The 14,000-nt window shown below is 38.6% G+C and overlaps 1 protein-coding gene across 4 annotated transcripts in view; it reads right to left on the reverse strand.

The window, feature by feature from the left end:
* NCKAP5 (NCK associated protein 5) overlaps positions 1-14,000 on the reverse strand; it is a 995,643-nt gene that overhangs the window by 514,737 nt on the left and 466,906 nt on the right. For all 4 annotated transcript variants that reach the window (XM_053666799.1, XM_053666798.1, XM_053666801.1 and 1 more), the window contains one exon: positions 8,519-8,582. In XM_053666799.1, the coding sequence (XP_053522774.1) occupies positions 8,519-8,582 (64 nt within the window). The remainder of the gene's footprint in view (positions 1-8,518; positions 8,583-14,000) is intronic.

A 14,000-nucleotide genomic window follows, 5' to 3' on the forward strand; every position in this document is an offset into this window, starting at 1 on the left:
TGTGGGTGATGTTTATGTCAGTTACATGGGCACATCCTTTCCCATTTTTTCCTATTGAATTTTTGGTCCTTTGACTCTCAGTTTTAAAGGTTCTTCTATGTGAGGTATATTACTCCTTTGTTGTGGTGTATGTTGCTAACAGTGTGCCCCAGCATGTCACTTGTCCTTTCACTTGGTTTATAGTATTCTTGGCCATGCAAGATTGTTGAATTTTCATGTGAAATGTATAAGACTTCTACTGCATCTGGAGCTGGAATCATGGTTAGAAAGCCTTTCCATCCCAAGGTTAAAAAAGAATGTATCTGTTTTCTTCCGGTATGTAAATCATTTCATCTGTCACATTTAAAGACCTAATCCATTTAAAATTCATTGTTGTTCACAAAAACTTAGAAACACAGAATTTTTGTGGTGGTGATTAAAGACCTCTTATCCATTTATTCCCACAATAGTCTGAGAATTGTTTTTGATTTTTCTACTTGGACCTAGAAAAAGGCTAATTCCAGTAGTAGAAACTTGGAGTCACTAGTTGAAGAGAAACATCTGACTGAAGGTTTGTGAAATCCAAACACGTTCCTTTTTCCCCTATTTTGTCTCTTCTGCTCGTGTCTGCCCCTGTCTCACCCTACAGATGGGAAGCTAGAACTCAAATGATGAGCCTAATTGGGTTAGGGGCAACAACGGAATGATTTCCTGACAGCCCATCCTTTATCTGAGGGCACAACTCAAGCTCCATATACCAGCCCTCATTGTGAAATACAGATGCCAGTGGCCATGGTAAATCTACTAATAGGACTTGCTTCCCATTATTAGCACCATCTGAGTCTGTTAAAAATCTTAACTAGGAGTTTAATTTCTCAACAGAGGGCTTTAAATTAATTAGCGGTTTACATGCTAACAAAGACCTTGATACATCCATAAATCAATTCAGCATAGGAGTTCTACGCAGGGAGGATGCCTATTCAGTGAAGACCTCAAATCCAGCATCCCTGTCGGGCTCCCAACAAAAGGGTGCAGGTGTGGAATAGGCTCCCATGACAAGGAAGCCCTAATAATTATTTTGCATCACTTAAACCACAGCAGGTAACGTGGCAAATCAAAGTCCCAGGCGCTCAGCAAGTGTAACCCATGTTACCATGAAAAGCCACAACATATCACTTTAACCTCTATAAATGAATTGCTATAACACTGTGATTTATTTTATACCAAGTCCAAGAATTAAAAGGACATTGATCAAAATGATCTCCTTTTCCCCCCTTTTGTTATAAATAAAAAGTAACAGATGGAACCACTTTTTTTAATGCACCAAACATCATTTTAAGAACCTTCACAATTGCTAGAGCCTTTTATTAAATACGCTTGCTTTAAGATTCACACTTGTGTTCTTGGAATAGGATGTCACTCATATTCCTTTAAACACAAAATTTGTATTCTTTGATATACCTTTCAAATTGCCTAACAATAATTTCTAACCTTAAACATTTCCATGTGATAGTAGTTTTGTTTCTTTTGTATTCTTTAATTAGAAAACATCTGATAAAAGAAATATAACCATGGATTCACTTTTAAATAATTTTGTATTTCATGTGTCATAATATCTACATCAATATGAAAATCATGAGTGTATGTACATGAAAAAACAAATTAAAAAACCTATTTAAAAATCTAGTTTAAATGTGGATTTACAGCCTCCGTGCAATAGAATGTTCTTTGTCCAGCCTGTTCAGACCCCTCTCCCTTTCTCCAACCACAGGGGTCTAACCTACATGCTGGAAGCAAATGCATTTACGCCTATATAAGTAATATTCCCTCATTAATTACCCTTTAAGCTGAAAACTTTGTTATTACATCCAATGCCCAACCCCAAGGTGTTAAGAGACCAGCATTTTAAAAATACGAAACTAAAAAGTCCCCATATAAATATGACATCTCAAATGTTACTGTGGGTTTAAGCTAAATCATCCAGTTGCACACGATTCCAGTTTGGAAATAATGGAGTCAGTACTACTCTAAGTATTTTCATGACACAGCAAGTATCTTCCTCCATACACATGCTACAACACTGCGTGTGTTTTCCACCTATCCATGATCACGGCATTCGATTAGGCTAATAATGATTCAGGCCCTGCAGAGTTCATTGCGATGAGAAGCAAAGAAAGAAAAAGGAAAAAAGAAAGGAACACTATGTGCCAAAGACTGTCCCCATTTAATCACAATCTCTGATCTGTCCCCATCCCTAACACACCCACTATACTGTAAAGAGGAGTGAGAGGAAGCAGAGATCCAGAATGCACTTCCCAAGACTGTGCAGCCTCCTCTTCAACCATGCAGATGTTCTCAGAATGTAAACACCCACTGCTCCAGCCATTTAAAACACACACACACACCCCCATGCACGCACACACGCACAACTTTCTTGGTTCCCATACCTCCCTCCAGCTATCGCCTCAATATTTGGCTTCTTTCATATTACAAGTTTATGAAAGAGTGGTCTATATTTGAGCTTTCCACTTCCATTCTTTGTCATTTATAGTATAAATTTCCATCCCTGTGAGGTTATAATAAGGCATCCCAAAACACCCATAAGGGGGTGTCAGAGAAGGCCAGATAGGGAGCCAGCACTCTCAACCTGTCAGGTATTAATGAGCTCCATGATAACCACAATGTAAGTGGACCAGCTGGAAGGTCTAGACTTCCCACCTCTACCCAGTATTAATCAGCCCTCCCTCAGCCGACCTCTCCCCGCCAGGCATAAGGATAGATGTAGAGGGAAACAGAATAGAACTGAAAGTCCAACGACAAACCTCCACATTCATGTCAACAGATTTCAACAAGAGTGCCGAGACAACTCAATGGGGGAAAGGGTAGTCTTTTCAATAAATGGTGCTAGGACAACTGGATAAACACATGCAAAAGAATGAAACAGGACACCTTCTTCAAACACACAAACAAAAACTCAGAATGTACCACCGACCTAAAAGTAAGAGCCAGAACAAGAAAACTCCTAGAGGAAAATCTTTGTGACCTTGGGTGAGGCAAAGCTTTCTTCAGTATGACACCAAAAGACATGAAAAGAGAAAAACAAATAATTTGGAATTCTTCACATTTTTTAAAAAATGTGTTTTAAATGGCACCATAAGAAAGTAAAAAAGAAAACCTGCACAACAGGATAAAGAATTTGCAAACCATAAATCTGATAACAAATTGCTATGTTCACAAAAGGAATTTTAGAAAGATTTCATAGTTGCCTTATTTATAATAGATCAAATTCAAAACAACCCAACAATTTACCAAAAGGAAACTCGATGAACAGATTGTGATAGATTCATAAAATGAATTATTATTTGGCTATAAAAAACCCACAATACATGATGACTCTCAAAAACATTATGTTAGGAAAGAAGCCAAACACAAAAAAATCTTATACTATATTATATATTATACACATACATTTATATAAAAATTCAAGAACAAGCAAACCTAATACATGAATTATATAAGGTACATCAATGGTTGCTATGCAGGGGTGGAAACAGTCATGGTGTGACTAGGAAGTGTTAAGAAGAAACTTCCTGTGGTAATAAAAATTTTCTAGACTTCAACTGAGGTGTTGGTTTCACAATTCAATACATCTATCTAAACTTATCAAATTGGGTAATTAAGATATATGTATTTAACTGTATGTCCATTTCACGTCCACTTTTTAAAGTGCAAGAAGGCAAAGTGCCATGCAGATGATGTCCTACTCCTCCCATCCCCTTCTCAACCACAAAACACAGACACGTACAAAGCCATGCCAGCCACCAGAGAGACTAGAAGACTCTTTGTGCTTTAAGTAGTCTTTAAAATGCCTGCTTTGTTAGAAGTGGAACAAATTCTGCATAGTTTCCAAGATTCCTAGTAGAATACCATCGAATATCTGACTTGGAATAAAAAGAAGATATTGAACCTAAATCTTACTGTCAGTCAGTCCTGGGGTTAGCAGATGTTAACTGGTGTGGGGAGTATACTCTCATCAGGAATACCATTTCTACTTGGAAGAGTCCTAAAGCAAAACTAAGAGGCTGTAGATTGATCCAACTTTTCAAACATAGTTTAAGATCAAACTTGGGTATGTAATTCACAGCATTATTCTGAGGATGTCTGAAAACTCCTAGAATTTTATGTCTTTATATCTGTTGTATCTGTTACAATTTAAAAGCTGGCATGGTTCAGTTGATTGGAGCATTGTCCTATAAACTGAAAGAAAGTTTGTGGGTTTGATTCCTGGTCAGGACACATGGCTGGGTTTCAGGTTCGGTCCCTGATTGGGGTACATGCCAGAGGCAAGTAATCAATGTCTCTCCCTTTCATCTCTTTTTCCCTCTCTCTCCTTTCCTTTCTCTCTGGAATCAGTGTATATACCCCCTGGTGAGGATTTAAAAATAATAACAAATAAATAAAATAAAAACAGAGTGTGTAATTTATTAAGAGTTTATGTAACCTTCTGCTCAACAGGAGTATTTTTTACCCTGTTTAATCTCCATCCTTTCCCTTCAGTTCATGGCCCTGGTATCCTGCTGAGACGTGCCTTCACTATGTCTGAATCACAGAAATGACAGACTGGCTAATATAGTCCTCTGGGTGATCTAATACTTTCTTCTAATTTCTCCCATTTTCTCTTCTGATGCTGTTATAATTTTATTGTTTTTATTTCAACATTTTTATTTAAATTTACTTAAGATTTTTAAGGTGAAATACCTTTAAAATTCAGAAAATATTTTGAAACATCAGCTATCACTTAACTCCACCCAGATTTAACAGACTTTTAAGACATTTTATTCTATTTGCTTCATTAAAAAATTAAATAAATGAATATAATTAAGCCCTTACCCCTCCCCAGAAGTGTCCATTGTCCTAAATTTGGTGTGTGTTTTTCCTATACATAGTTTAAGAACAAAGGAAACAAATATGAAACATTTTATATATTCAAAGAAAGTGTTCCCAAAGACTTGAATTAACAGAAAAATAAAGCATGCAAAATTGACAAAAACAGTGAAATGACATGTCCAGGGTCACACAAGTAACCACTGGTAAGCCGGACTTTGAATCCAGGCCTGCTGCAGTCTCGGGCTGGGTTTTCTTCCTCCCACACATGTGTCAACTAGCCATTAAAACGGAGTCTCTCTGCGTGCAGTATGGGGCCCTGGACTGAATCTGAGATCAGCAAAAGGAGCATTATTAGAAAACCTGGTGAAATTCTAATAAAATCTGGACTTTAGTTAATAGTAACACACCAATGTTAATAATCTGTTAGTTTTGATCATTATACCATAAATATGTTAAGATGTTAACACTACAAAACTGGTTAAAGGGTGTGCAGGTGTGCGATCTTACTGGAAGCCTGAAGTTATTCCAAAATAAAGAGTATGTTAAAAAGAAAGCAAATATCCCCAAAATGGTGCCTTAGGCGCTATTCTTAAAACTTATAAGTAAAGAGATTTACTACATATAGTCAACTGTTACTAAGGGCATGCTTTGTATTAAAGCTTTTGGTTATAACAGGTTCATTGTTTACAACAGGTTCAGTGGTTTTAAAAATAAGTATCTGCCTCCATTATGCAGCTTTTCTGAAATATTTCTTGAATAACTTTTTATATACCATTTTTCTTTTCATGTAGATAAAAATATAGAATACTATAAATATTAGTCTTTTAAAACATAAGGCAACGTGGTAGTGATGAACTCCTCCCCATTTCCGCTACAGACATGACAAAATTTCTGGACTTGTAACATCAAGAATGAAACCGAGAGGATTAATAAAACTGCCCAATTTACGGAGCTGTCACATGAAAGAATCAGGACTTCAGAAATAAATGAATCGTACGAGTAGAAAAGCTGAAGCATATAGTTAAGTAGAAAACTCAGAGTGGCAGTTGACTAGGTAAGGAAAGAGAAAAAATATTGAAAAAGAAGGAGAAAAAAACAAAATAAAGTATGTTAATGAAAATGAGGGCTTATGGTGTCTCCAAGGAATTGAAATGTGATAATCAAGAAATGGGAGAAACAATGAATAGTAGTACATCAGGTCATATCACAGCCTCGTTCAAAGTCTTCCCATGGCTCCAGCCATGCAGCCCATGAGCCAGAGGTCCCTGGGGCCCTTGATGACTTACTCCCTCTCTGCCTCCCTCACTTCTCCGACTTCATCTCCCACCCTGCAAGCCCTGTCTCTCTGCCCTCCAGCCATCCTGTCTCCAATGTTTCTCAGGCACTCAGGCCTTTGTACTTGCTTATTGCTGCCTGGACGGCTCCTCCTCCAGACACCACCATGGTGCACCCCTTCACCCCCTTCAGTTTTTTGCTCAAATACTAACTTTTCAGTGATATAATACTATAAACACCCCATTTTAAATACTGATCCCCTAGAACTCCCAATCTCCCCACCTTGATCTTATTTTCTGATAGCTGCTTCCATCATCTAGCACTCTTCATTACAGTCAATGTCTGTCTGTTTCCACAACCAGTAGGACACAGATGCTCAGATTTCTGTGTTTTTTTTTTTCCTGATGTTTTCCCAGAGCCTAGAATGGTACTGGACACATAGTGGGTGCTCAATAAAATCTGTTAAGTCAATGAATGCATAAATGTGATTTTTTTCATTATCATCATTATAGTAAGTGTAATAAAACATTGGAAACTTTTCTGACATTACTTTTTGAGCAACAAGAGTCATCTTTCTGATTGTCTATGTTTTCTGGGTATTTTCTGCATTGAACAGTTACTTCAATAATGTTTTAAAAAGAGGGTTTTGTTTTGTAAATACAAGAGAGTTATCTGTCTGTGATGATTTCTTCTCAGGCCCATTCACTGTCGGAGTAAGAAAGATACATTCTTTAGAGGCTTGTTCTTTTTATGAGCTTAAATAACATTCAGTTATTAACAGAAAGAGCTCCTCATCATAAAAACTTTATATGAACCAAGGTTCAGTAGCAGTAGCAGTAACACTAAGCTAATGGAATCATGTAATTCCAACCTCCTCATTTAAAAATAAAGAAACTGAGCCCTGGCTGGTGTGGCTCAGTGAACTGAGTGCTGGACTGTGAACCAAAGGGTCACTGGTTCAATTCCCAGTCAGGGCACATGCCTGGGTTGCAGGCCAGGTCCCCAGTAAGGGCGCATGAGGGGCAACCACACATTGATGTATCTCTCCCTCTCTCCATCCCTTCCCTTCTCTCTCTGAAAATCAATAAACTGAATCTTAAAAAAAATAAAAAGTAAAACAAAGAAACTGAGACCTAGAAAAGTTCTTACTTCTGCACAGTCAGTTACTTCAGAACACAGCTGACAAACAAGTGTAGGCCTAAACAAAAGACTGAAACGCTGAAGAATGGCCTAGCCCTAAACATTTTGCAATGCAGCGAAACTTCCGATTGAAAATTTTTAGTTCACCATTTGACTAAATCTCCATTTTCTCCAACTTATTTCTAATTCATTGCTCGAAAATGTGTGAGCAGTTGCTTCGTATTATTTGAACATTCAAGGTTCTCTTTGCATTAAGATCACTAACAGAGCAAACGATGTGACCACCTAAAGATTTTTGTTCAAGGGCCACTGCAGCACCCAGCCTCTTCCTCCAGCCCTTTGCTTTCCCTGTTCAGAGGAGTACGTGGCCAGCACACTTTTAAAGTTTCATACTCTTTTCAGTGGCTAGATTATCTTAACTCTCAAATAATCCTTCACGTTCTAAAAATGCATCACTTTTCTTTCTCAAAAAGCTCATTCTTTTGCTGAAAAATTGCACATGTGCCATTGTTTTGTCATGAGTGGTGACAAAATCTGGCATGATATTTTTTCCCCAGAAGTAGCAACAGCAGCAGTTAATGCACAATGTTCATTCCCCAGGTCCCCAGACAGTCATCTCTGATGTTACAGTAACACCCAGGCACTTTGGCAAACAGAGGCTATGAAATGAAGTTGAAATGAACCAAAACAACCATATTGATTTTGAGAACAATGCAAAACACAGGTTTCTAAGTGGCACCCACTGAAGAGGGCAGGGAGCAATGCACTGCAGAGAGGAGGGCAGCGAACGGATTGAGACCATGACAGTAGCAGACATCTTAGTGTTCTTTTACATTGTTTGTTTTTTCAGTTTAAAGAACTGAGAAGCCTGACTTATGCTGAACTGTCCTTATCTGAAAATCTAACATTGCTCATTTATGGAGATCGTGCTCACTGCTTGAAGCCTGGGCATCAGTAGACCCTAATAAAATAAAGTCTATTACCCCTTGAATATTTGAACATCCTCTTCAAAGCCCAAATAGTTGGGGTTTTTTTTAACCACTCTTTCTCCCTTCTCTCTCACTCTGCAAATGGCAGAGCTGTCTACACTACATTATAAACACATTATTTACAGATACAGGACTCAGTCTGCTGCAAGCAAGTATTTTTCTTTTTATCCTTAATGAGGAAAATGCCTCTCAAGTCAGACACCTGTGGAAAGGAGCTCCAGAACCAGGACAGAGCAGCCAGGACTTACCATGGCCCCCTCACTTCTTCTTTGGGCAACTTCTCTCTGCAGCCGGGCCACAGCCAGCTTCTCCCTGGAGAAACAAAAGAGCATAATTACTTGGCTGCTCTTCTCAAGGCAGAGGGCACGAGCATGGCTCAGAAACATTCTTGTGAGGTCTCCGGAGGAACTCCTTCCTTGGTTTAGCTCACTTCCTCCACTACTTTCTATAAATATTTAAACTGAATGGTCTTCATGCATTGTTTTCATTGAGTGTCATGAGAGGGAACTTTTTTTGCCTTGGATTTTAAAATAGCCAAATAAATGTTGAATGTTGAATGAAACCTTTACTTTAAATCCATTAATGTATGCCATTTGTAAAAGAATTGTCTGTGTCCTTTCTGTATCAACTTTGCTCATATATATTTTAATTATTTTTATTTCTTTGTTGATCTATGTTGATGCTGAATTTTGAAAAGCAAAGGAAACATAAACGTATCATTCTTGAAATGATACGAGAAAGTCATTTGCAGGCTCGCTATGCAACAGCAATGTGTGTGCTGCACAGGGACTTCCACCTGATCCTGTATGAGTCCGACAGTGATGGGTTGTATTGTCCCCATTTTATAGATATAAAAGTAGGGGCTCAGAAAGGCTAAGCAACAAGTCAAGCCCCAAGCTGATATGTAGTGTATCATGATCAAAATTAGGTTTGCCTTACTTCAAAGACTAAAAGTTTTGCATATCATTTTTCAGGGACCAGGAAAAATCTGCATGTCATTTGTGAGGATCTGGGAAATATGTAGAATTAAAAATCAGATGATTTATTTTAGTATTCTTTATTTTACAATAGAGTTTATTTGGTATCTTTTACCATTGGAATTCTGATTTCACTTCCAAAAAAGCTACTATTCACCAAGATTTTAATAATATTTTTTAAACTGATAGATATTTGCATTTTAGACAGCTTTTCAATTATTCTTTGAATGGTTGGTAGGTGAAGTAAGGGTAAATAAACTCTTCCAGCAATCCCCAAACCTTAGTTTTAGCAAGGATTTTCCCTGAAATGTTTCTACTGTTAAGATGTAAAACTATTGAAAAGATATTTTATCCCTCAGCCTCCCTCTACACAGGATCAGCAATCTGCAAACAGCAAGGAAGCAACTCAGTTCCCTGACAGTGAGAGGGCTTCTCCCCTCTCCTGCATGGGCTTCTGAAATGCTTATGGCTGCCAAAAAGGCATGTGCTCACTCTGTTCTGGCCCAGATGGCAGTGTTGGCAAATGCATTACTTGCGTTCTCCCTCAACCACACCGAAACTACAACTAAACTACAGAAAAACTGTCATTCGGAACTGCCTGAAATCTAGCTGAACAGAAGTCCTCTAACTAAGGGTATGAAGAAGAAGCCACATAGAGACTAAGAAGAGGGATGGAGATGCAGATTGTGCTGGTCCCACACCCACATGCAGTGGTTAGAAATTAGGAGGGATATCTCAGCTACAGAGGTTCTCTCCTGAGGATCAAGGAAACCCAGCTCCACCTCGGAACTCCCAGCCCAAGGTTCCCATGCTGGGAAGAGAAGTCTCCACAACTTCTGGCTGTAAAACCCAGTGGGAAGTGTAGCTGAGAGAGACAGAGGGCGGCCGCACTCCTCTTAAAGGGTCTGTGTACAAACAGACATACTCACTCATTCCCTCTGAGCTCCAGCACTGGGGAAGCAGATCTAAAAGGGACCAGAGTCATACAGGGAAGAACTTAATTGTCTGGCATCAGGGCCAGGGCTGGAGGGGCAGCACTTCTAGACAGAAATGCTAGCACAGGCTACTGTTCCTTTGCTGAGCCGTCCCTGCTGACAGAGGTGCCATATTTGAGTCTCCATCAACCTGACTACCACTGTTTGCCCCACCATGATGACTCCCTGAGACCCTGCCCCACCCAGCTTGCAGGCCTAGCTAAGCTGTTTCCAGTGGCTTTGTATACCAATAGCCTGTCTTGGCTCATACTTCAGACTTTCCTAAAATCTCTCAAGCAAGCAGCATCTGGCCTCGGCACGCCTTGTACTCCTTACTAAGTGGCTCCAGGCCCAGCACTAGTGGCAGTCTTGGTTCACAGCTTGGCCTCTCCTGGGCACCTCCAAGCCCAGCACAAGTAGCAGTCATCTGCAAACTGCTTCATAGTTCACGTTGGGTGGCCCTGGGTAGAACAGAGGTGGCGGCAGACCTTGGTGTACACCTACCTCCCAGGAAGCCCCAGAGCCACCTCCACAAGTGTCACCCGAAGGGGAACACTCAAAGGAATCCAGCACCCTGCTGAAGTCAGTCCTATTCTGTGGGCGGGCCCTGGCGCAGCCGGTTCTCCACAGTGGCCATAGCCAGGCTTTGCAGCCAGTCAACATGGGGGTAAATCCCTCCCATTGACATGCCAAATTGCTCTACAAATTCTCTCTTGCCAGGATGTATACCTTCACCCAACTGAATAAAGAGAAAGACATTAGCAGAAAGAAACAAAAAATCCTATATAGAAGAGGAGAAAAAAAGTTTTAAATGACCCAGGACAAACAGCTATGCAGGAATCTAGAGAACAGCCAGTCCTGTTTTCAGCAAGAGGATGGAGAGTCTCCAGTGGATGACTCCCAGAGAAAACAAACTGGATAAAAACTAAATTAATCTATATGTTTATAAATATTGAGAGGGCTTTCAGAGTTTCAGGGGAAAAGTCTGTTAAGAACCAGGGATTGGAATATGAAAACCTAAGCCAACGGCAATTATTAACTCTTGAAAGAGTGAAGTTATTCCAGAATGCAATTTCAGAATTCTACTAGACTCAGTTATGAATACCATTTACTTCAGTTTGCTATTTACTCAGTTATTAATACCATAATAATTTTATTATTATAATTGATTTAACTAATTAATTTTAATAATGAAAAAATTAGGGAGCAGGGGAAACATAGAGAGCTAGGTGGGATAGGAGCACTAAGACTTTATCTTCTATAATAGGGAGACAATTCATAATGTCCAAAACTGATAAATCTAAGAATAAAAGTACAAGTATATTTTGTAGATAAAAGGATGAAAAATCTATAAGATAGAGCTAAAAAAAATGGAATGTGGTTTGCAGGGCAAAGATATGGGGGTAGGGAGGAAGGGGTGAACATCTTATAAATTTGATCACTACACTTGATTTCCAAACTATGTGCATGTGTTATTTTTATTAAAAAATTTTCAAAAACATGTGCATTTTGAAACTGGTTGGATCATTTTCTTTTATTTTTACTAAAAACACAATGATGATACATTGAGAGAGATAGACAGATAGAGGTGAGAGGCGGGAGAGAGGCCTCAGCAAGTATTTACAAACTGAAAACTCAGCACTGAGTGAGTCACCATCATGGTCCAGAAAAGAAGAACCTAATTAAAAGCTTTGGTAGATGGAAGAAAAATAAGGACTAACTAGAAGCACCAAGGAGTCTTCAGATAAATATCTTAAAGTATATACTGTAAATAGTTTAACACTTCCAGTGATATTTTAAATTTAAGATTTTTATTTTTCTATTTTTTCATCATAAAACAAAATACACATAGAAATGAAGACATCATAACTTCATAGCTTGACCAATGATCATGAAGTGAACCTGACCTGGTCGCCACCACCTAAGTAAATAACTAGAGCAATACCAGGACCCCAGAAGCTACTATGATGCCGATGATCATGATTAAGTTAATGTAACAATGCCCAAACTCATCTGCCCATGGTTTCCTTTGTATAGTGAATACAGACACATTTAACTTCTAGTCTAAAGTAAATTATGCAGACTTGTATTCTTCCTCAATCATTTAATTGGTATATGTTTTCCTCTAAATAAGCCCATAAATTCCTCCTCAGCCATAGCAGTGGCAGCTGAAACAATGCTGATTGACATATTTTTGCACATGGTCAGTTGCGGTGTAGTTAATACCTCACTGTAACAACTGCTTGTTTCAATGTTGAGAGCATAGTCAGTTCATCTCTATAACACCTACTAAGGGCCATTCACTAAGAGCAAAATAAATGTCTGTGATTTGCTGAATGAGGAATCAGTCACACAATATAATATGAACTGCCTAGTATAACAGAGTTTCAATAACACTATCCTTCCTCACTGACACATTACACTGTACACGTGCTCACATACAAATGACCCCCATAGGTCACATTCTGGTTCTGGTGGCCACAAAAGCTCATTCACATACATTTAAAATTATGAAAATCACAGCTCCCACTGGCTACCATGTAAATAGTGACTAAGCTTCAACCAAGTGAATTTCTATATAAGAATATTGAATGAGGGGACAGTCGAATAACTGCTGTGGAATATTTGAGTCAGAGGATCCCTCTGCACCCCAAAAAGTTACTGAGGTTCCAAAAGAGCATAAGTTTACATGGGTTATATCTATTGACATTTATCAAATGTAAACAAAAGCCAATAGCTTAAAAATATTTATTTATTAATTCATTAAAAATAAGAATAAACCCATGTTAACACAAAACATCTAAATGAAAAATTAGTCTATATTCTAAAAACAAAAACAAAATCATGAAAGTCACTGCTTTAAAATTTTGCAAATATTTTTAATATCTGGCTTAAAAGAAGACAGTTGGATTCACCTACCGGCTTCTGCATCCAACCTATTGAGATAGCACATCATGTAGTTTGTAGGAAACACTGCTGTACTCTCATGTGAGAAAGTGAATAAAAAAGGGAAACGAAACCTTAATGTTATCATAAAAATAGTTTTGACGTTGTAGATTCCTTGAGAGTGTCTCGGGGACATCCAGGATTGCCGGACTACACTTTGAGAACTCTGCCCAGAAGATACAGAATGAGAAATGAAGGAATGCTCTGGAAATTTTCCTGGAATCATCATTCCCGATGGCTGAATCTCCAGAGAAAGATTTCATATATATGCTAATAGCATATTATTTTTTACAAGAGCAGTTAAGCATAACAAAGACCTTTCTAGAAACAGCAAGAGTCTAATGTTAGCACTACCACCCTTCTAAATGACAGGTCCTAACGTAGTTTAAAGATGAGCAACATCACTATTTGATCCCCAAAGACAATTGCCTTTATAACACTATTATGGATTATCACATGGTCCAGGTGCTTGTCAATTCATATTCAGTTCAGAGAAACTTCAATGGTTTTAGCCATTACATGGTTTTTAAGAAAAAATATTAATAAACCATGAAATTTTGTGGTGCCCACACATCATATTTTTGTGGCATTCAATAAAGAAAGAGTGTGAACGAATGCACCAACATAAAGGAGTCCTCTCTAAAGTAGCAGCATATTAGCTATTTGATTTGGAGGAAGAGAGAAGAAAATATGAAGAAACCAGAACCATCAACTGTAGTTCTGACCTGACCCCCACCACATAAACAGAGATGTGTCCCACTTCAAACCTCCGGGTGGAACTGTGGGGTGCGAGCACGGAAACTCTCTGAGTGGTCTGGGCCGCAGGAAGGACC

This window comes from Artibeus jamaicensis, unplaced genomic scaffold (assembly GCF_021234435.1).
Source record: "Artibeus jamaicensis isolate MK-2021 breed Jamaican fruit bat unplaced genomic scaffold, CSHL_Jam_final contig_1284, whole genome shotgun sequence".
Taxonomy (NCBI): domain Eukaryota; kingdom Metazoa; phylum Chordata; class Mammalia; order Chiroptera; family Phyllostomidae; genus Artibeus; species Artibeus jamaicensis.